Genomic DNA, 23762 nt, shown 5'->3' on the forward strand with positions numbered 1-23762 from the left:
ATGTGGCTCAACACACGGAGACGAGAAGATGCAACCTGAGCCAGCAGAACGTGGCCCTGGAAGAGGCTTTCTTCTTCAGTTCCAAACCACACATACTTGTGCAGTTAACAAATGCAGCAGGGGATACTGGCCCACAGCATTCATGCTGAGGCCAGAGGCTCTGCTGTCCTCCACCCTCCCCTCTCCCCCACCCCCACCTGCCTTCCCAGGAACTGTGAGACTGCATGGAAATTTCAGGGAAAAGGTAGGTGGCTGCCTTCTTGGAACGCCTGCACACGCCAACAGGGAGAGGAACTTGGAAGTATTTTAATCTCAAGGAACTCAAGTGGGGGGGAGGGGGTTCCCTATAAATAAAATCATGTTCAAATAAACACAGAAAGGAGCCAATATTTCCTGTAAGGCCACTTTTCAGATGGATTACTGGAAGGAATATTCTTTCACAGTTTTATGGCTTACTTTGCTATCATCTGCTTGAAATTTGGGTCGGTTAAAACATAGATGCTAAGATCTAAGCCTTCCCTTGGATGAAATATTACAAAGGAAGCAGAAAGTCTCATTCCAAGAGCAGACTCAGAGGCAGAGCGCCTGGACTCCTGGGTTCTACTGCTGGCTCCGTCCCTGGGCTCAGGTCAGCTCTCGGTCAGAATCTCACTTCTAATCCCTTCAAATCATTTGTTAGTCCCTGTTGTCTAAACAGTGGGGAAAAACCCTGAGTAACACCCCTGGATCCTGTTCAATCAACTGGGATGGTTGGAGATGGTTACAACTCACTTCCAAGAAATCAGGGTGATTTATCCCTTGGGAGAACTAGTATGTTCCTAAGAGATCACAGTGTCATCAGAACAAACCCTTGAGGCACTCAAATGTTTCTCCACCTGCAAAAACCTCTCTGCTCCTTTAATGTGACTTCAAAAATAGTATCACTCAGCATTTTATAGTTCTTTACAACATCCACATTAAAATAACTCTGGTTGGGTTTCAAACCTCTGAGAGAGAATAAATAGGTATTTTTATCCCCAGTTCAGAGAGGAAAAAACTGAGGCTTCAAGGGGGCTCAGAGGCTTGACCAAGGGCCCAAAACTGGTAGGGAAGGGGGTTGGGACCCAGTGCTATTGTTTTCCAGGTTAAGGGATCTTTTCTCTCTAACACATGGCTCCTCATTAATAACCATATGGTTCCATCTAGACAAATGGACCAAGGGAAATGGGTTCCAGAGTTCCAGAAGAATCTGTAATGCCTTTCAGTGCAATGAAGGGTGGAGGGCCAAGTTTCTCTGAGGCCCTAAGTTAGCATGGGTCTAGAGCATGGTACTGTGGCCATGATTCTCTCACTACTGGCTCCTCCAGGAACAGAGAAGAGAGGCAGCAGTTCAACGTCCCCTCTGAACTTCCATGCCCAAGGGCCCATGGCTACCTGGCTGCTCCTCACTTATCACTAGAGCTTTGGTTTCTAGGAGGAGTGAGTGACTAGAAGATAGCTGTTCTGGGCAATTCAACTGGACTGGCCAACTAACTGCTATCTGCTTTGAGGCAAAGCACACAGGTTCCCTGTCCCCCATTACCTGGGAGGTGACTGTTCCTTCTCTTTACCTGGCCAGGTCACACTTTTACGTTAGGCTTCACCTCAAGTATCACTTCCCTAGATATGCCTTTCTTGACCCCATTTACCACACATGAGTAAGCCTCTTTCGACTCTCTGCCTCCTCTAATTATACAGTCCCACAGCACTCTGTAAATTTCCTGTGTCATTTATCACAATTTTAGCAAATAATTACTCCTATGATTATTTGTTTTATGTTTGCTACCCTGCTTGACTGTAAGTCCTCTGAGACTAGGCTCAGCCTTGCATTCTGCTATATTCCCAGCCTTCAGTTTTCAGGCAATTTTCAATCAATATTTACTCATCAAAACAATGAATGAGTGATACATACACGCCACTAACACTAAATAGAACCGTCTGCAATCAAGCTAGACAACTGGCAAAAATGACACCACCACCTTTCTGCAGCAAGCATTTTGTGCCTTTCTTGACCTCCTAAAAAGAATGCGAAACTTCATCAAGCTTTCCAAACTGACACTGTATAAAATGCAAGTGATTTCTTTCTGGTCAACATCATGAGAGTTCGCAGCACAAAATAATGTTTCTAAATTTAACACATATACCTCGGACTCTTTCGGAAACAAATCACTCTGTCCCTTGACCACTCTAGGATTTTAAGGATAAGAATGGGTCTTCTGGAATTATTCAGGGCCTTCCACTTAACTTGGGCTTCATTGGGTCTTACTGTCCTAACAAAGAACTGGACAGAGACTTTTTGGGCTTCGGGCAAACATGGAGAAACTAACTGGAAAATCCTTCTGAAGCCTCCCTCCTGCCCCCTTCCCCAGCTTCCTACATCCTTTGAGAGATACTCAAGGATTGTTTCAGCCTTGTGTCTGAGAATAGACTGTAACTTCACTAAAGGACTAAACTCCACAGATCCTTTTTTTAAGGAGCAGCTGTTTCCAGATGGAAGACATTCTAGCTGAACACATGACGTGGTCCCCGTCTACAATCTGAAGCATTTCCCCTAGTGCAGTAATGTGTCATCAGTAAGGCTTCCTGGTGACAGAAAATGGATTCATTTTAATTGGGGACGATTTCACTTCAAATCCTATTTGAAGGAGCGACAGGGTGTGGACGTGGCCCAGGCCCTGGGCGTTCTAAGGGCCTACTAACCCACTCAGGGGATATCTATTAACCAGGCAGCAGCAAAATCTTCTGGGCTTAAGTGGAGTCCAGCTTGGCTGGGAACTGTAACATTCATTACACCCTCTGTTGATAAGATCCCCAATTAGTCACTCTGGACAAGGGAGGCTAAAATCGGCCACTAACATGAATAGCAAAGTTATAGTGGTTGGAGTCTATGGGATTTGGAACTGTGTGGGCTGTCACTGATTTCCTGTCTCAGCTGGGGTCAAGGCAAGACGGCATCCCACAGAAGAACTGCCAGCTTCCTTGGGAAGTTTCTCTGTAAGGTTGGGGGACCGGCTGGCACTTTCAAATGGAGGGAGAACTAAGAAGGGACAGACTACATGTGGTGAACCGCAACTGTTGGATTCTCCAACCATGCCACAGGGCCTTGGAGCAAGACACAGCCCAAGTTTTCTTAACGGGTGTTTGGAGGGGTCTACTCAGTTTGGTGAACAGGGGATGTGTGTAAGGATGCCACTGTGTTTCTGATTAGTCTAATTAAAAAAAAAATCACACACACACATACACATCCAGTATATGCAGGTATAGATAGATAGATACAGATATATAGAAAATTATGCCAGATGTTTATACTTCATTTTCATGTATTTGTATTAGGCAGGTCAGAAATTTTAGTTACGTGTATTCAGTTTTTTAAAAATCATTTCATTAAGGCAGAAAGTGTATGATCAAACATATCACTATGGCTCAGCAGAGGCAGCAGACCGGGGATGGAAATTGCAAAAGCCACTCCCCCCACGACCACTGACCTGGGGCCACTAAGGGTGGCTGTGTCTCTCACCGCCTGGGCTGTTTCTGATGCAAAATCCAGGGCGCCTGCCACTGGCTTGGTGACAGTGCCAACAAGCCCTTTCCCAAGGCCAGATATGAAACCGCTGACACCCCCTTCTGTTTTCACACCTTCCACGGTTGAGGTTATAACACTGGTCAGTCCACCAATGATACCTAGCAAAAGAGACAAGGGCTGTGGTAACCTGGCCAAGGACAAAAGCAAAAGCATTTAAAGGCAAACCCCTCAATTTCATGCACCTGGCGAGGCAGACATATGGGCATCATGCCAACCTCCTGACAGGCAACAGGGAGGCCCATCAAGATGGGGCGGCAGCAGGTGTGCCCTCGGAGTTGAGAGTCAGAGAACATGCATCACACGTCAGTGAGAAGGACAGCGTGTTTCAGTTTTGAAAAAACAAAGGAAAGTGAAGAGATTACCAGTGACTACTTTTTAATTCCAGAGCTTGAATAGCTTATGGGCAATCAGGAAAGGGTGCAGACAGAGGATTAAATCAACGGACCAGCAAATTGGGCCCTTGGGGAAAGTTGGGATCCTCTAAAATGTAAGGTGGAGCAAGAACCAAATATAAATCCTCAGTTTTCAAAGAATACTATTTGACTAGCCAGCACCACCGGAGAAGGCAATGGCACCCCACTCCAGTACTCTTGCCTGGAAAATCCCATGGACAGGGGAGCCTGGTGGGCTGCAGTCCATGGGGTCGCTAGGAGTCGGACATGACCGAGCGACTTCACTTTCACGCATTGGAGAAGGAAATGGCAACCCACTCCAGTACTCTTGCCTGGAAAATCCCATGGACAGGGGAGCCTGGTGGGCTGCCATCTAAGTGGTCGCACAGAGTTGGACACGACTGAAGTGACTTAGCAGCAGCAGCAGCACCACTGAATGCCTGAAATGGGGTCAAAACTCCTTCCTGAACACGTTGCTGAAACAGGTGCATGCAGTCGGAGTCGAGGGTGAAGCTTGGATGAAGGGTATCCCCAAGGCTGCCAGTGTCAGCTGGAACCCTAGATGCCATCAGTTCAAAAGATTGACCGAGGTCAAAAAGACATTCCAAACATTTTGAAAGGTGATGGCAGTGACCTTAAAGAGCCTCCCAAGTGGCCAGAAGTTGGCAGAGGCTGGAGAGGACGCAGGCATTGCTAGGAAGAATCGTCTCCAGGATTTGTGCCAGGGACACTCACAGATGTTTACCCTTTGATGGAGGGGGTATGAGGACACTCTCTCTAGACTCTTCAGCTCTAGTGAGACAAATTGGTATAGGAAGTTCCTTGGGTGAGAATATACTAACAATTCACGGCATTTCTTCTGGATTCTGGGTCCACTTGCTCCAGTGAGGCAACAGGCCTTTCCCAAAGTTTGGAACAAAGCTCATGGCAGAGTCAGAACATGACTGAACCTGGGTTGAGTGGGGCCGACAGGGGGAACTGAGCCTGACTCTCAGTTTAAAAACCTGGTTTAAAAACCAAGGAGATGGCTTTGATTCTGGTTCTTGTTATCGTTTAAGGGTTGTTTTTTGTTTTGTTTTTTCATCAGAAGGAAGGATCTCACTCTACTGCTTTCATACATCCCAGAGCTTAATGGGTCCCCCTTGGATGAGGCCACTGGTTCTTGGTCTCAGACTGGCCCGAATGGCTTCTGGAGGTGTTGCACATATTATCTGAAGGATCCCTGGCTTGGAGGGATTTTGCTACTGTGAACCACTCACTCATTTTCTCAGCACACTGGAACACCCATCTAAACAGTGAGGACAGGCATGGTTTCTCTCTGCATCTCAAGGATGCTGGATAGATAAAGACAAGTACACATAGCAAAGCACTTTATATTCATTAAAAAAATAAAGTCTTAAAATTGTCTGGTGCACTATCATTACAGTGACTAGAAACAATGATTAAATCTTTAACCCCAAAAGATTGCCCAACAATCAACTTTTAAAGTCCATAAACAGATCAATTTCAGCCAAAGTTCACTGCTAGCTTGATGTCTCCTTGGGGGCTGCTTGCTTTCCAGCTGGGCAGAGGCATTTTGATCCAAACCTTATCATTAGGAAACTTGATAAACAAAAACGAAGAAAAATATGATTTTTTACTAGGTATATTCCTTGTTTTTCCTCCAATTGTTACTGAGAGCTTCAGACTATTCCTAAGAATCTGGTACAAGCAGTTCAACCGACAACCATCACTAAGCACGAGCTGTACACCAGGTGCCGTGTGAGGCACTGCAGGTATAAAGGTGACCACGAGAGGGTCTTTATCCTCTCCTTGCCCTCAAAGCCTATCAGGGAAGCAAGACACACACAGCTGGCTACACACACAACTCAGACTGCCAGGTCTGCTCTAATCAACACTGATTCTAACTGGGGACAGTGGAGCTGCGCAAACCTCATCTGAGTGGGGACTTGCAGGTAAAGAACGATTTTGATGGGCAAGGAAGTGCGGCTGGGGAGGGGAGGGCAGAAGAAACATGAGTGAGCAAGGACTCGGGGGCATGTCTGGAGAGCAGGATATAAGTCTGGGTTGCTGAAATACAGTGTGGCTGCGGACAGTGGTGGGAAGAGCTGGCTGGGTCTACTTGCCTAGGGTCCTTCAACGTCATGCAGAGAAGGTACTGACGCAACAGATGAGTCAGACTGAAACGTTAAAAATCAGAACCATAAGCAAGTTCAGAGACATTCATGCTGTGTTCCACATCTCTTGGGCACATAAATCTACAATCCCTATGAATGTGCATTTATGACTCAAAAACATCTGGGCCACAAACCTGGCAGCCAATTCACATTTCACTACCTCTGGAAGGAATAATCAGTGAGCAGAAGGCAAGTCTTGAAGCAGTAGTCCTGTGTTCTAAAAAGGGGTTTGGACACTTACATCCTAGGACACTTGGGAGACAGAAGCCAGAGAACAAGAAGGAACTGCAATGTGTACAACATTTTGAAAATGAATGAAGAGTTCTCACAGGCTGTAACATTTTGACCCAAGGAGGACAGAACCAGAGAGCCTGGAAGCATTCAGGCACACTCAGATACCAAGCCATCATTTCTTCTTGCAATTGGATAAGCAAAAGGCACCTCCAGGGAGCTGAGGCAGAAGAGCCCCCTGTCTACAGCCTGATATCACATGACTCACCATGAGCCAGGCCGTGGATGCCAGCTACAAGGTGTTCGCCACTCGTGGCCGCATGGTATCTGATGTACTCCCGCTCCGACTGGTGGCGATTATCCATCGTCTTCCCTAAGCCATCTGATAATGTCCCCGCAAACTGGAATGAATACAAAACAGAAGGAAAGAAGTTTTAAAGCCTCAGCACTCTTTTTTTTTTTTTTAACTGTTTTTATTATTTTAAATAAAATACCTTCCCTTGTTCCTAACTGGGATTCAGTAAATACTGAATGACAGAGAGAGAGAGAGATTAATTGCTTAATTACATGTAGTGTGTGTCCCAGAAGAATATTTTTCAAGCACTGGACATATAACGAATTGTACACTGGTGGGCATAAGGTTTTTAAATAACTACTAAACTTCCATAATCATATTTACTTTTCACAATCCTATTGCAAACTTACAGAAAGACTAAAGGTGTAACAAAATGGCCTGGGGGAGGAGAGGGGAACTTTGGGATTCCATAATGGTGTGGATGGCTTCCCTGGTGGCTCAGTAGTGAAGAATCTGCCTGCAATGCAGGAGACGGGTTTGATCCCTGGGTCGGGAAGATCCCCTGGAGAAGGAAATGGCAACCCACTCTGGTATTCTTGCCTGGGAAATCCCATGGACAGAGGAGCCTGGCAGGCTACACTCCATGGGGTCACAAAAGAGTTGGATACGACTTAGCGACTAAACAACGACAACTCCACTGATAAGGATAGAGGCTGTTTGCTCTAAGGATCAGTGGGATTCAAAATAAAAATCTGGCAAATTGTTGCTTGAGGATTTGACATCCACATTTTAAGAGAGATCAACTGCCCCAAAGTAATGCCTTTTTTTCCACTTATTCCACAATTACTGAATGCCCAGTCCCATCTGTCAAGAGGAAAACAAAGTCTAGGGAAAGGTGAACAGGGGTAGATCACCTTTCTTATGAAGTGGCAGACTTGAACTCATGATTTCAAATGCAAAATCCTTCCCCACAAATCAGAGTGAGATTTTATTTATCCTGGCATACTTTACCCAGAGAACTGTCTCACCCATCAAAGCTGGATAAAAAGGACATAAAACTCTGTTTTGTCACAAGACAATCTGAAAAGGTTTAAAGTGACAGTTAATAAACCACAGGGTACTTATCCTCATCATTCAGGCATAAAAAAGGAAGGATATCAAATATATAATGAAGCTTCACGGGAAGGATCTACCAAAACAAGTGGTTTAAGTGCCAATGACCCAGGACTAACCTTTTAGAAAACTCACAGGAATGTTATTTAGATATAAAGCTCAGAGGAAAGGCTCGAGGCAAACAGCCTGACATGAGGACGCAGTACACTGGCCTCCTGGCCACCACAAGGCCACTGCATTCTGGTTTGGCGAGGTGGGGCACACAGATCTGCCCTGGAAGCCATCAATCCTGAGGCTTCTGACACTGAGAAATGAGGGAAGGTGAGTTCTGGGCACAGGAGAGACCAGAGGAAGAAGCAGCGATTCCACGTAAAGCAATGGTTCCTGGAGCAAGATCTGACTGCTCTTTCTCCTTGTACTCTTTTGTTTTTGAATTTTTACAATGTTGTGTTTGTTTCTGCAGTACCACAACATGAATCAGCCAGAATTATACATATATCGCCCCCCTCCTCTCCCAACGTCCTACCCCTCCAGGTCATCACGAGCGCACCAGGCTGGGCTCCCCGTGTTACAGAGCAACCTCTCACCAACTACCCATTTCACACAAGACAGCGCATACATGTTGATACTACCTTCTCCATTTGTCCATTCTCTCCCTTCCACACTGTGTCCACAAGCCCGTTCTCTACATCTATGTCTCCATTCATCCCCTGCAAACAGGTTCATGTATGGAATGGAGAAACGGTATGGATGAACTCCTTGCACTCTTGACCAAAAGCTTTTATGACCTCATGGACTTTTCCAGAGATGCAACCTCTGTCATGACTGATTTCTGCCTCACCTTCCCTGTCACTCCCTGTCTAATTAGAGAGCTGAAGTTAATGAAAAGTAATTTTACACTTTCCTTTAGGACAGAGACACTGTGGGATTTCTTATTAAGTGGGGATTTTCTCCAGCGACCCCACTTAGAACCACTGTGAGCCATAAGCTCGGGGGTCTGGCCAAACCAGATTCTAGTCTCAACCATTCTGGTAGCCACGTGACCCTGAGCCAGGGGCCTGACCGCTGTGCCTCCCTCCCAGGATCTGTAGGAGGGAGATAGTCCTGATGCTGTCCTGTGGCTGACAGGATCAGTGACAGTTGCTCAGGGTATGGAATCTGGTCAGCACTCTTACTGTTATCAGGTTATTATTAGTCAGCTACTAGTCCAAGGAGGAACATCCCACACTGTCTAAAGAAAGCCTTTCAAACATTTAGAATGATGGTCACTTGCGCGAGAATTTAACATTGAAAGGAAAAAACCGAAACTCTCTTCCCAGCAGATAAACACCAGCCTCCAAAGTGAATTTTTGGAGTGGTACCATCTATAAAATTAGAGTGTTGGACTTGGTGGTTTCCAAAATCCTTTCCAGCTCTGACAGTCTGTGATCTATGATCCAAGTTAGGATGTCTTTATTAAGCACTTACTCTGGGCCCAGCACAGATTTAGGTCCTGCTAAGGAGGCAAGCGAATAGCGGCCTTGGACCTACTCTCAAAAGTGACAGTCTCATTAGGAAGACAACAATTCCACACGTGACACGGCCAGCAACAAGAACCTGGAACAAAAACTCTTTGCACTTGGGAATTGAGAGAGGAGAGAGAAATGTGACCCTTGTTTTGGAGCGCATTCTTGCTATCTTCTGGAATTACAGAGGTTGCCAGTGGTCTTCACTCAGGGTCTGGACAAAAATGTCTCTCCCTGATGTCACAGAAGAAGGAAAGAATGGTTCAACTCTGACTTTCCTAAAAAGAGAGATCTTCCTGGAAGAGATAGTAAGTTAAGGTCCTGTCTACATATTTCTGGCAGCTGACTTAGAAGTTAAAAACCCCATAATACTTTCCCCCCTAAGAGAATGTGGGGTAATAATCTAGGCAAATAGCCCAATACCAACCCCTTTCCCTTAACTGTCCCCCATCCTCCAATAAAACAAGTATAATAGCCAAGATTTATGAGGGAGGCTATGTCAAAGCTTAACTGCCAATTGATTCTGTTGCAGCAGCCTTGGCAACCCTAGCACCAACTGGCCTGGGGTGTTCTCTGTACAGAAACACCACATTGACCCCAGAAGGGTGGGACAAGATGACCTAAGAGATCCCTTCCTCCCTCTAAATGTTGGATTCTTCCCTGTGCTTCTCAGGAGCCTTACCACTGCCGTGGAAAGGTGCCTATACTCTGCACACTCCAGGGCTTCCATCTGAATGTCCATCTCTCTATTAAAAAACCACTGTGCAGGCCAGCTGGGCTTGTCCTTTGTCACTTGTGAATGGACAGAAAGGATACAAAGAGATTTTATTAACAGGAAATGACTACCAAAGTCTTCACCCCTAGAAATATGATGTTGAGAACTCAGAAAACTTGTGCCATTGTAGGAATCCATGATCTGACCAAACCCATACTGATGAGAGCTTAATAAGATTTTGCAGGGAGAAACATTTATAGGAACTAAACTGAAGCCAGCCAGATGAAAGATCAAAGGCTGGGCTTTGGGCCAGTCCACTGGTCTTCTGAGAGTCGAATCCACGGCACCACAAAGCTTGCGGCCTTCTCCCACTGTGGGAGCACTGAGTCACCCTTAATTCCATCTCTCATTCCCCACCTCGGTGGGAAAGTAAATCACACCCTATATCTCATTTCTCCCTAAAAGACAGGGTGAGGACACATGGGCTGGAGAGGGAGGTAATTGCAGTGGGCACTCTTTATGGGTGCCCTCTGGAACTGGTCTTTTCTGAGGCTGGGAAGTACTGTTTCATCCATGTCCTTGACTTTGAAAATGACCATTCAAACAGAGCAGAGATGCCCATGAGAGCTACAACATAACGTAGGAGTGACTGGTATAGGAAATCTTTCACTGCCCGCCCCAGCTCTGCCTCCACATTTTAAAAAGAAAAGCCAGACACATTGAAAATTGAATTCACGTTGAAACTTTTTCATTGATGATGCTTCAAATGGAAATGAAGTCTTGGTGGCAGATACTCGGACAAAGGAAAACTCCAAGGAGGCAGGTATATGGCATAAAGACAGGACATTCACACCTGAGTTTGAATTCTGTGACATTTAATAGCTGTGAGACCATGGATGAGTAACTTCACCTCTGTGAGCCTCTCTGTCTCCTCATCTTCAAATGGGAATGAGAATAGCCATCTACGAGGATACAGCAAGGATTAGATAAAACATGTAAAGCACTTAGCACAGAGCCTAATACATGGAACACTCAATAAAAACAGTACTGAGTTATCTGAACTTCAATTTCTTCCTATGCAAAATGGGTATAATCAGATTCTACAGGGCTGTCGTAAGGATTAAATGAGACTGTGCTCGCACTTTAACTCCATCCAGTATAAACTACACCTCAACACCAGAAGGGGCATTTGCAAGGACTCAGAGGTAAAGAATCTGCCTGCAATGCAGGAGAAGTGGGTTCAATCCCTAGGTTGGGAAGATCCCCTGGAGAAGGAAATGGTAACCACTCCAGTATTCTTTCCAGCCTAGAAAATCTCATGGACAGAGGAGCCTGGAAGGCTACAGTCCATGGGGTTGCAAAGGAGTCAGATAAGACTTAGTGACTGAACAACAACAGGCCAATATAGCTCATTTGGTAGCAATTTGAAGTCCACAAAAAACTTAAGGCTACATGCGAATACTGTTCTGTTGCTCTGCTGTGCTGTGCTTAGTCGTTCAGTCATACCTGACTCTTTATGACCCCGTGGACTTTAGCCTTGCCAGGCTCCTCTGTCCATGGGAATTCTCCAGGCAAGAATTCTCGAGTGGGTTGCCATACCCTCCTCCAGGGGATCTTCCCAACCCAGGGATCGAATCCAGGTCTCCTATGTTGCAGGTGGATTCTTTACCAGTTGAGCTACCAGGATATTGTCCTAGCTAAAATCAAAGATTCCGAACGAATAGGATGTCCTTGAGAAAAGCTGCTATGACCCTTGCGAAGACGACAATGATTCCCCCCATCTTTCACTGAAGGATGCTCCAGCACAAGCCACATCTGTGAATTCTGACAAGCCCCAAACCACTAATTTCTACACAGCCATATTTTCACCAGGGCGGGTAAAAATCTCAGAAGCACTTCAAGATGCCAGTTCTATAGAGTAGCTGACACACACACACGGCACGTCAATATCCCACCTTTCAAAAATAACCCCACTGTCTCCAGCAATGGAGCCACAACAAATTAGCCTGCATTTGGGGCTGGGCTCAGAAAAGTTGATTTTATAAAACTGAAATTCAAGTAGATGCTGGAATGATGCAAGAGAACAAATTCACACTGTGTCCCTCTGTTTCGTCCTATCAGCGTTCCTGTCCCTTTCAGGAGGCTCAGCAAGCAGGGGATGCCAAGGATATTTGGCCAGTGTAACAGGAGCCGGGGCTTGAATTTCTCCCCCTGCTCCGGGGTTTTTCTTTCACAGTTATTTACCTAATGGAAATTTCCTCTTCAGTATCCTTGCTCCACTGAGTAATTGCTGGTAACAACATCTTTCTTGTCACCAGGGCCAATGTGACCACGTATAATAGGAAAGGGGAGAGAAGTGACAGGAGTCTGTGTGTGAGTGAGGGTTGGGCCTTCTTTCAGCATCAGGTTGTACAACCACAGGTCTCAGCCACCATCCCAGCTCCAACTCTGATCAGCATTGCCTGCCACAAGTTAGGCTGGACCGTGGAAATCTAGAGCCCAGTATATCATGCCTGGAGGAAGGCTGCCATGACATGGTCTCAAGGCAGAGGCGAACAAGTCAAGTTCTTACTCTGCCACTTACTAAACATACATGTTGGTGCAAGGCTTTCTGGAACCTCAGCTTGGTTCTGCAAAAAGCTAGTCTAAAGGGTTACTTTGAAGGGTTAAGGAGATAATGCAAAGTGTTTGGCACGGAGTCTGGCACACAGGAGGTCATCACTTTTTACAAGTTTCTTACAAGCAATCTGGAGGCTTAAACTTCAGAGTCATTTTTGACTCTGCCAGAATACTAGCAGGAAAACCACCTTCAAGTCATGTAAGATTGTAAGTCACTTCAAAACTAAGGTCTTCACATACTTCACTCATATTGTTAAAATATCCACAGTTAAAAACGATTCTTGGCCTGAGTTTTTCCTTGACATTGAAAAACCCTTTTGTGAGACTTGTGAATGGGGCAGAAGTAAAGGAGAAAGTGATCCAACAAGCATTAGGTGTCTGTCACTGACACAGGGTAAGAGCCAGCCCTCACTTGGCCAAATAGTGGAGAGGGTGGGCTGGGACTGGGGACTGGCATTAAAAAAAAAAAAAAAAAGGCATCAGCGAAGCTGAGGTTTGGCAAGAAAGAGGTATTTCTGGACCCCAGATCTCTACCTACTAAAAGTGGGGCGGCTTTGTCTACTTTCAGTTCTACTGGGTTATGATTATGTGTAGCCCTTAAGGCAAAAAGAGAAAGGGGAAAGAATCCAGAAAAGAGACCCTGAATAAGAAAGACATTTTAAAGTTGGGGCTGGCATGCTACTCCAGTTAACATGCTTAAGCCAATGACCTTGGGTTTTGGGGGCGGGGGGGATGGGGAGACGGGCGCGAGCTCTGGAGATCTAAAGGCCCTCCTACCCTAAGACATACACCATGTTGCTATTTCATGGGTAAGCACTTATCAGGCAACAGATACTCCTTTTCAGTTAAGAAACAGAGTTATCCAAAGCCACCCAGAATTATCTCAGCACACAAGGCCTAAACATAAGCAACAAAGTCAGACCTCAAGACTGTCCTGGTTCTTAACTGGCCCGAGACACACGCCTGCTGCTGCTGAACTGGCAAGTCTTTTCCGGCTCTTCCGCAACTCTGACCCAGTTGTGAACTCAGAGGTTGTTTCAGATTAATCTAGATGCTCGGAGTGGATCGGAGCACTCTCACATAATAGGATTTTGCTTTTTCTTTACAAAGGATCAGGAGAGTTTATTACAAGGCTAAAAGCAGAGAAATAAGAATACCACAGGTAGCATCAGGAAAACTGATTTTCAATAACAGACAAGTGTTATGTCTGTCAAGTCCAACTTTCCCTGGTTTTTCCTACATCAATCATATCGGCAGGATGAATCTCTAAACCCAGCTGTGGGTGGGATGGCATCACAGCTTTAGCCCTCCATCAGCCAGGCCTTGTCACAGGCTTCCTCCGAGAAGGGGTGGAGGACTGTACCGAGGAGCCAGGCATCAGTTCATCTACTGCTGAAAATCGCTTGAAGTACACATGGAGGGAAGCCAGGGCTGGGTTTCCCTACAGTTAGTGCTAGTCAAGGGGAATACGCCTTGGAATGGGCCATGAGGTCTCCATCTGCCACGCCGACAAAGTTTTTAATCCGTGCAAATGGCCCACACCTCAGTACTGAACCAAGAGAGAGATTGTGACATAGGGGAAAAAAATCTCTCCAAGGTGGGCACTCCATAATAGCTGACTTGGCAGATAAATTATTTCAACACCAGGAAAGCACACAGGTTTTGGGTAGCAAGGATCCCAACTCTGTCACTAGTGTCAGCTGGGTGAGTGTGAGCAAAACACACACTCTTTATGGATCAGTGTCTTCATCAATAAAACAGGGAGGACACTGCCCACATGGTTGCTGGGTTAATCCAAAGATACCTTAGTTTTCAAAGTACATGGTGGGGGGTGGGGAAGAAACACAAATCAATGTGTAAATGGCAAGGATTATTAATGCAAATCCAATTCTTTCTTCTAATGCACACTCCACTCCCCCTTCCTCCCCAGCTGAACCCTGCATGTCTCATCCTGTGATATAGAAGTCACCTTATACCCGTTATGGAACAATGGAAAGCATCAAGAAGTCAATTATAAATAGACTAAAACCTCAAAATGCATAAAGTTAGAAACAGAACATTTCATAATAGAAAAGAAGCTAGAGCTTATCTCATTCCCAGTTACAAGGACTTCATTCTTGTAAAGTACTTTGTATTTCAAATGAATAGATATATTCTCTTTAAAGCCAAAAGCTTGGGAAGAAAGGAGTTGGATGACATCATTGAGGACAATACCAGATGCTAGGCACCAGTAAAAGCTGAGCTTCTCACTGAAAAAGTCAGGTGTGTTTCAGGGGTTTGAAACATATTGAGATTTTTTTTTTTTAAGAAAGAAATCAGTCCCCAACTGGTTTCTTCAAATAAATGAAGTTTTAAATGAGAATGAGCAGAATACGCAAAGGAGAGCTTCCAACTGCTAAAAAGCATAGTGTAACTTTTAGAAATGTAAACACTGGCCAGCAATGTTAACTGGATATCAGGCACTGTTCTAAAGGTTTGACATCTATGAAATCATTTATTGGTTTAATCCTCATAATAACCCCATGAATCGGACTCTATTATTATCCAGTTGTACAGAGGAAACTGGAAAGACCCTGGATGGGGGAATGAGTGCAATAGGATATGGTAATTCAGAGGTACAAGCTTCCAGTTACAAAAAAAAATGAGTCACAGGAATAAAATGTACAGCTTGGGGGATACAGTTGGCGATAATGTAGTATCTTTGAATGGTGACAGATGATAACTAGACTTGAATGTGATCATTTTGAAATATACAGAAATATCAAGTCCCTATGTTGTATACCAGGAACTGTGAGTCAATTATACTTCAACAACAACAAAAAACAAGCAAATCTGTGGGAGAAGAGATTAGACGTGTGTTTACCAGAAGCAGAGAGGAAGGAGAGAAGGAACTAGACAAAGGTGGTCAAAAAGTACAAAGTTTCAATTATAAAGATATGTAAGTAACAGAGATGTAACAGGATTAATATATTTAATACTGCTGGAGAATATATATATGAACCAGAGATCAAATTGCTGACATTCACTGGATCATAGAGAAAGCAAGAGAATTCTAGAAAAACATCTACTTCTGCTTCACTGACTACATGAAAGCCTTTGTATGGAACACAACAAACTGTAGAAAACTCTTAAAAGAGATGGGAATACCAGACAACTGACTGGTTCAAAATTGGGAGAAGAGTAAAACAAAGCTGTATATTATCACCCTTTTATTTAACTTATATGCAGAGTACATCATGCAAAATGCCAGGCTGGATGAATCACAGGCTGGAATCAAGACTGCTGGGAGTAATATCCACAACGTCAGATATGCAGATAACACCACTCTAATGGCAGAAAGTGAAGAGGAACTAAAGAGCCTCTTGATGAGGTAAGAGCACAGTGAAAAGTTTGGCTTAAAACTCAACATTCAAAAAAATATGATCATGGCATCCGGTCCCATCACTTCATGGCAAATAGAAGGGAAAAAGTGGAAGCAGTGACGGATTTTCTCTTCTTAGGTTCCAAAATCATTGCAGACAGTGACTGCAGCCAAGAAATACGAAAGTTACTGAGAAAGTAAATCTCAAGAGCTTTCATCACAAGGAAAAAATATTTTTTATTTCTTTTATTTTGTATCTATATGAGATAAGAGATGTGCACTAAATTTACCAGGTAATCACTTCATGATGTATGTAATACTTAAGTGAAAAAGTGAAATCATTACGTTGTATACCTTAAACTTACATAGGGCTGCATGTCAATTATATTTCAATAAAAGTGGAAGTAAAAAAAGAAAGAAACTGGAAAGACCATGATCACCTCCAACAATAGCCTGAGAAGCCGCTGGTGCTGCTAAGTCGCTTCAGTCATGTCTGACTCTGTGCGACCCAAAAGACGGCAGCCCACCAGACTCCCCCGACCCTGGGATTCTCCAGGCAAGAACACTGGAGTGGGTTGCCATTTCCTTCTCCAATGTATGAAAGTGAAAAGTCAAAGTGAAGTCGCTCAGTCGTGTCCGACTCTTAGCAACCCCATGGACTGCGGCCCACCAGACTCTTCTGTCCATGGGATTTTCCAGGCAAGAGTGCTGGAGTGGGGTGCCACTGCCTTCTCTACTAGGTATCCACATATATTTGAAACTTGATGATCTATGGAGAAAACCCAACTCTGATTTCTGTTATTTTCTCCATGGGAAATTTCTCCCTGATCACTAGGGAAAATCTTATACACACCAGATAGGTATCTTTTCTTTTCCAAGCAGTGCTGGTGACAAAGGAAGGAAGTGTAAAAGTTTCCCAAAAATGACATGTAAATCCCTGGATGTGCAAGAGGGTCAGGCTCCACTCCCCTTTCGTGATCAAACCCCAACTCTGATACCCCATCCTTTTCCATCACCCACACTTTGCCCAGCCCCTCATTTCCCCAACGCTCTCACTCAAACATCTGAAACAAGCCCCAGATAAAGAGGAGGTTCAGTGGATGTCCACTGTGTGGATCACATTACACCAAGGTCACACTGCTTGTGCACCATTTACAGCTTTGAGGAAAGACAGAAGCCAAGCTGGGATGGGGACTGGGACCACTGACTGCAAGATTTCCTGACTTCTGGAGAGGCCTGCTCTTCCACCCATCTGCTCAAAGAAGGATGTACTGAAGGTGGAGTGCTAAATCGAACAGATTTGCTCCATCAGAGCTGGTCTGGTCAAGCAGATCTAACCGCAGAAAGGTTATCGCTCAGGCAAGGATGGTTTTGTTTATCAGTAACTGACATGTGGAGGTGGATGATAGGGGTGCAAAGGCAAAGGGGGCCATGGGGAGAGAAGCAGCAAAGCCCAGCCATGCTCTATTAAGAAGGGTCCATCCAGCTCGGGCTTCATGCCTCTCCATCTTTGCTTGGCTCCTCTCCAGGCCCATGTTCCCCGACCTAACCCAGCATTCACAGTGGACACCAAGGTACTTATTCTTCCAATTAACTACACTATATGGGAGTGGTGGGGGGATGGAGCCAGAGATAACAGAGGCTGACTCTTCATTCGTCAGGGAGGTCTTTCAACCTCAAGTGCGATGGATGCGAGAGAAGACCACGGATGAAGAACCAGGCGTCAGCATCTAGGAGAACATGGGGAGGTGAGCCTCTGGGAGGGGAGGAGGTGGATGCAAGCAGCTCAGCTCCAAGGTACTTCAGTCCTAGCTCACTTTTCCTGAGACTTGGCTTGATCCCAGGCTCAAATGAAAGTCCACAATAAGGTTCTTTTTACAAAAGAAGCAAAGATTCCCACCCTTCAGAAGGACTAAAATTTAAAAACTGCAGTCTGGTTCCTCAGAAACCTCTGGTATTTGCCTGGGATGTCCCTTGGATTCCTCAGTGGCCTTTTAGGAGGCATTCCTAACTTTACTATCCTTCAATCCCATACACAAAAAACGACCCGGGAGAGGACACTCAGCATTCACACCCATCTACTTCCTGCAGATCTGGTGTTTTTAAAGCCCGCTGAATGAGGCATTCCCAGGTTAACAGATTTCAAGTCTAAAAAACAAGTCCTGGAATGAGGAAGAAAACACAATCCACTTAACCCGAAAGCTGCCCTTTCAAAGGTGACTTAATGGGCCTACTCTAATGTCTTGTGTTGCTTTTAAAAGAAAACCTTCAATTACGAGAAAGATAGAAAAATAGAGGCTCTGGTTCACTGTACTTTCAACATGGAAGAGAGCTAATTAACCCTTGTTTGTAAAGGAAGTTTCACCCATTTTCTTGCCTAAACAGAACTTACTCTTGAGGACTAAGCTTCCTTAAGGGTTTGTTATCATTTCAGGAGTTACAGCTGATAGGGTCTCTACCCCCCAACACACATTCCCTTCCACTGTCCATCCTCCCCCACCCTTCTACTCTGGGGCATCAGGCTCTGATCTGTGTTGAAATATAAGTCCCACTGGAAAATTCTTGCTGTTATATACCCCTCACTGCAAATGAAAAACTCAGAACGTAAGTTCCGCAGGGAGGTACACAAGCTGGAAAATCAAAGCACTGGGCACTTGAAAGTAGAAGGAAGACGAAATATAAACCCTCTTTGGAGAAAAATAACATCAGACAGAGCCTCTAAAACTTTTCTGACATGACACCCAGCATTCAATAAAAATTACCAGATATGGAAGTCAAACAAAATGACTGAAAACTAAGAAAAAAATCCCAGACAAGATCACTCAGTAGTAATCTGGGTATTAGAGTTATTAGACACACTAATAACTTTAAAATAGTTTAACAGCTTAAGTTTAAAATAGAATGATAGTAATCTTCAAAAAATTCATAGAAAGATGGAGAATTTTACCAGGGAACTCAAATTATGATGTTAATAGATGAATGAAACCAGGAAAGTAGACAGAGGACCAAAAGAGATTAGTGAGCTAGAAAATAAGTCAGCAGAAAATAGCCAGATCAAAGCACGAAGAAAAATGGGAGCATAAGATGCATGTGGGATATGGTTTTAAAAGTCCAACTTCCATTTAACTGAAGTCACAGAAGGACAGAGTGAGAAAGGAGCAGAAGTTGCTACCTGAAGTGATGCAATAATTTCCCAACATCTCTACAAATTCAATCTGTTCTACAAATCCCAGGCAGGAAAACCATATCTAGGCAATCATCATTAAAAACTAAAGACAAAGAGTCACAGGATAAAAGATATATCACCTTCAAAAGAGCAGCAGTAATACTGGCAGCTGTTTCAACAGAAATGATGGTGCATCATGGAATGATACTATTCAGAGGCTGAAAGAAACTTGCCAATCCTGAATCCTAAATTCAGTGAAAATATCTTCCAAAGAGATAGGTGAAATAAAGATCCCCTGGAGGAGGAAATGGCAAGCCACTCCAGTATTCTTGCCTGGAAAATCCCACAGACAGAGGAGCCTGGTGGGCTACAGTCCATGGGGTTGCAAAGAGTAGAACATGACTGAACAACTAAGCATATTACAAACTGAAATGATAATATTTTGGATATAATGGGCTGAGTAAAAATATTAAAAATAGCTTCATCTGTTTCTTTTGCTTTTTTAATGTGACTACTAGAACAGTTTAATTACAAGTGAAGCTCACAAATTTCAGTCAGAGGGTGCTGGTTTAGAGGCTTGACTCTCAAAATGTTTAAGGACACAGCTTATGAAATTAAAATTAAATTCAAAAGATAATCAAGTCTTAAACTTCAATAAATTCCTCAATAATCAATAATGTGTTGCAAGTAGCTGCTATTCACTTGAGCAGAAAATAACAGATGGAAGGCACTGGTTTGCATTTAGGAAGTAAGACCTCTGTTACTCAACATGGAAATATCTAGTGGGAAGGTGGCAGAAAGTTAACCATGGGACATATCCACATCAGTTACTTCTCTAATCGTTCCCCTACTCTGCAGGAATGGCTCCAAGACTGAGTTTTCAACTCCAGGTCAGCCGCCACGGATGCCATTGTGTGGCCTCTCCTTGCATACAAACCTTCAGGGTTACCACTCCCGTACTCTTTTGTAGCTTTGTTTTATGAGTATCTGAACTGTCAGGTAAACATGCTGTATCTGTTTTTCTCACAAGGCTACACGGCTGCAGCATCAATGCTGAAAGGCTTGGAGTGATGCTCCAAAGACAGGGAGCCAAGAAGGTTTGGTCATCTTTGTGTTATACCACTCAGACAGCACCCTGGAACACTACTGGAGCAAAATAGAGACATGCTTTCTGTTTCTTTTCAACTCATCAGGCCTCACCCCAGTCCCACTTAACAGAAATGTTCTACTTCACTAAGACAGGAAAAAATAAAATCTCTTCCTCCCCCGGCCCCCACCATCCTGCCACCTTAAACTTAAACTGAGTACGCGAGCTGACTATTTCCTAAATCTAGACTCTTCCTCTGTGCTTCTAGAAGACCCTGTCCTGGATATTGCTCAGCCAATTCTCTGTCCTACCTTCAGTCTTTTCTGGCCTCTTCTCAGAATGACAAATACAATTGAATCTGCTCCATCTTATAAATACCTTCCTTTAGCTTTCCCTTCAAGTTATTATTCACCCATTTTCTTCCCTTTGTGGCCATATCTCTTACAGATATGGAGCTACTGCCTCTTTCTCTATTAAATGAAGGTTGTAAAGGCATGTATCTATAGAAAATAATACCAAACAGGGGTCAAAACACATAACGGCGCCCCTCAATACCCGTAAGTCTGGGCATAACTGGAAACATAAGGGAGCATGTCTAGTCACAGTTACTGAGTTTCCTCAGTGTTTCTCCCAGGTAAGTGGGAGCCCAGGCGTGTTCCTGGACTGCAGGTGTAAAAACCACGAGGCATCATCTAAGGAAGAAAAGAAACACTGTCTGGAGTTCGAGGCACAAGGCGGGAAACAAGACAGAAACAGCTCCCTGAAATGGACAGAACCCCTACCGTGTTTTTTCAGAGGGTGCCTGTGGCCTTGCTGATGGATGGGAAGGGGGGCTCTGAGAGAATCTTGAATCTCTAACCCTAACCCTCAAGGACTGCTGTTAAGTCTACCAAAGGGTCAGACAGACAGGAAAACAGGGCTTCATTGCCTTGGATGTTTCTCAATCTTCAGATAAGTGCCCCAACTTCCTATGTTAGCAAAAGAAGAGCTCCAAGTGGACTTAAGGTGAACACCTGAAGTCATGGAACAAGATGAGAAAATAAAATTGGGAGAAAACTAATTCAAGGAATTCACTGAAAGGAGCCCTTTAAACTCAAAGGGGAGAGATGTTTGCTGAAGGCACATTCAGTCCTGTGAACGTCTGGTCCACCTGTGTCCCCAAGGTGCACGACAGGGCCAGGCACTGGGCATGGATGCACACACAACAGAGTAACTCGGGAACAGACAAGTGCTGCTTCCCTCGTGAGCCCGGAATGAACCCACAGGAACTCTGGGAATAAATGACCAGAAAGACTGCTCATTGGTTTGACTTGAAAGTCTGTTTTCAAAAATGTGTTCTTTTTCATCTCTCTAAGTTCTACATGCTAATCACTTTTCTTATGTTGAGGGGCACCTGGTTTCAAACTTTGCTGATAAGTTTTTAATCTGTTCTCTATATTGAATTCCAGGGTATAATAAGACTAAGGGATCCTGGCCAACCATTCTCCTTAAGGCACTTTAACGTGTTCATATAGCTGCACCTGTGCAAGCAATTCAGAGGCTACGTTTACAGCAGTCACAGGTGAGGCTGAGACATGTAAAGGGAACCAGAGATGTTCTAGAGTCACACGTCTGGGTCAATTTTGGCTTCATTTATTGGCTTCTCAGTGCCCTATCTGTAAGCTGAGATAACATCTAACTTCTAGGGTCCCTCCGTTCACTTCCTCCTTTCATTTCTTCCCTCTTACCTACAAAAAACTTACTTTGCATCAACTATGTGCCAGGCACTGTTCTAAAGGTTGGGGATGTGGCAGTGAAGAAAACAGACAAAATCTGTGGCCCTCTTGGGATTTATAATCTAGTTGTATAGACAATAAACATTATAACTATACAAAATGAAAGCGCTAATCAATGGTAAGTGGAAAATTAAGCAGGGAGGGAGGACAAGAGGTGTTGATAGAGGGGGATGCAATTTTAGATGGAGAAGGGGCGCCAGGAAGAGCCTCACTGGCAAAGTGGCATTTGGATAAAGAAAATGTAGGTGAAGACCATGGGGTTATACAACATTCCAGGTTGAGAACTGCTGGTGCAGAGACCTTGAGGCAGGAGTTCTGGGGGACGGCTCAGCAACAGCAGGCAGGTCAGCACGATGCAGTCGAGTCGGGTGGGAAGTGATGAGCGGGTGAAACGCGAGGTTAGAAAAGTACAGGGGAGGCCGACCACGTGTCCCTTATAAATCATGGCACAGGCTTTCATCTTCTCTGCAGAGTGAAATGGGAAGCCACTGGAGAGGCTGAGTGGAGGAAGGACCCAATCTGTGTTCCGTCTGCTGTACTGAAGTACTGAGAGCCGTGGTGAGAAGGCGGGAGGAAGGGAGGACACAGCAGCCACCACAGTAGATGGGGCAGTGCTGTGTGCTGAGATCAACAACAGGGAAGCAGCAGGCAGAAGGGGCAGTATAGCTGACAGGATGCGCTGAGTCAAGGATGACCCCAAGGTACGTGAGCCACTGAAGGAGAGGCGGATGGAGAAGAAAGCTTAAAATGCTATGAAGCACCAAGCGCTGTGCCGGGCTCATGCAAAATGACCAAATATTAGTTCTTTACATTTAAAACTTTCGGTGCTGGTTCAGAGCCCAGGCACCCAAGATGGGGTTAGTAGGCCATGTGAAAGCTAAGAAATATTTGTAGAAAGAAGAGTCAAATGAGAATATACTCAGCAGTTGGCTCTGCAGTGCTAACACCCCAATTATTGTTGCTCAGTCACTAAGTCGTGTCGACTCTTGGTGACCCCAGGGACTGCAGCATGACAGGCTTCTTGTCCTTCACTATCTCCTGGAGTTTGCTCAAACTCATGCCCATTGAGGCAGTGATGATATCTAACCACTTCATCCTCTGCCATCCACTTGTCCTTTTGCCTTCAATCTTTCCCAGCCTCAGGGTCTTTTCCAATGAGTTTGGCATCAGGTGGCCAAAGTATTGGAGGTTCAGCATCAGTCCTTCCAATGAATATTCAGGGTTGAGTGGTTAACTTCCATCAAAAGACGGAATGTGTCTCATGCTCTAATCATCTATCTGTCAGAGAGGAGGGGGAGAGATGCAGACTCTCATGTGGTGAGTGAGTGCTGGATGCAGCACCAAGTTTCCCCACTAAACAAAGATTTCATGGAAAAGAGCAACAAGCAGCAGCATTCTGTTATGTGTAAATTTCTGCAACTCCATGGAAAGTGATTCAGTCCACCCAGTCAAAGGGTACAAGAGGCAACTCACAAATGCTCAAGCTCTGAGTGATGAGGGCAGTAAAACAACCACAGAACAGGCACCAAGGTGAATCAGGAAAGACAGGAGAGTCCATTCCTGATAGACATTTTATCAGGTTTACTCAAGGAATCTTTCCTTGATCATTTTTGCCAGGCAGCTTAACCTGAGTTCAACCTCGAGAGTCAAAGACCCAATCTGTCTCCCACCCCAAGAGCCTGGCAGATGCCATCCAGGACCACAATTCTGTAGCAGCAGGGAGAA

General features: G+C 44.6%; 1 protein-coding gene across 6 annotated transcripts in view; it reads right to left on the reverse strand.

The window, feature by feature from the left end:
- The window catches only part of VPS13D (vacuolar protein sorting 13 homolog D), a 273484-nt gene that overhangs the window by 54907 nt on the left and 194815 nt on the right, over positions 1-23762 (reverse strand). For all 6 annotated transcript variants that reach the window (XM_027564854.1, XM_027564853.1, XM_027564852.1 and 3 more), the window contains 2 exons: positions 6670-6802; positions 3504-3699 (listed from right to left, as the gene is read on the reverse strand). In XM_027564854.1, the coding sequence (XP_027420655.1) occupies positions 3504-3699; positions 6670-6802 (329 nt within the window). The remainder of the gene's footprint in view (positions 1-3503; positions 3700-6669; positions 6803-23762) is intronic.

Source organism: Bos indicus x Bos taurus, chromosome 16 (genome assembly GCF_003369695.1).
Source record: "Bos indicus x Bos taurus breed Angus x Brahman F1 hybrid chromosome 16, Bos_hybrid_MaternalHap_v2.0, whole genome shotgun sequence".
Classification (NCBI taxonomy): domain Eukaryota; kingdom Metazoa; phylum Chordata; class Mammalia; order Artiodactyla; family Bovidae; genus Bos; species Bos indicus x Bos taurus.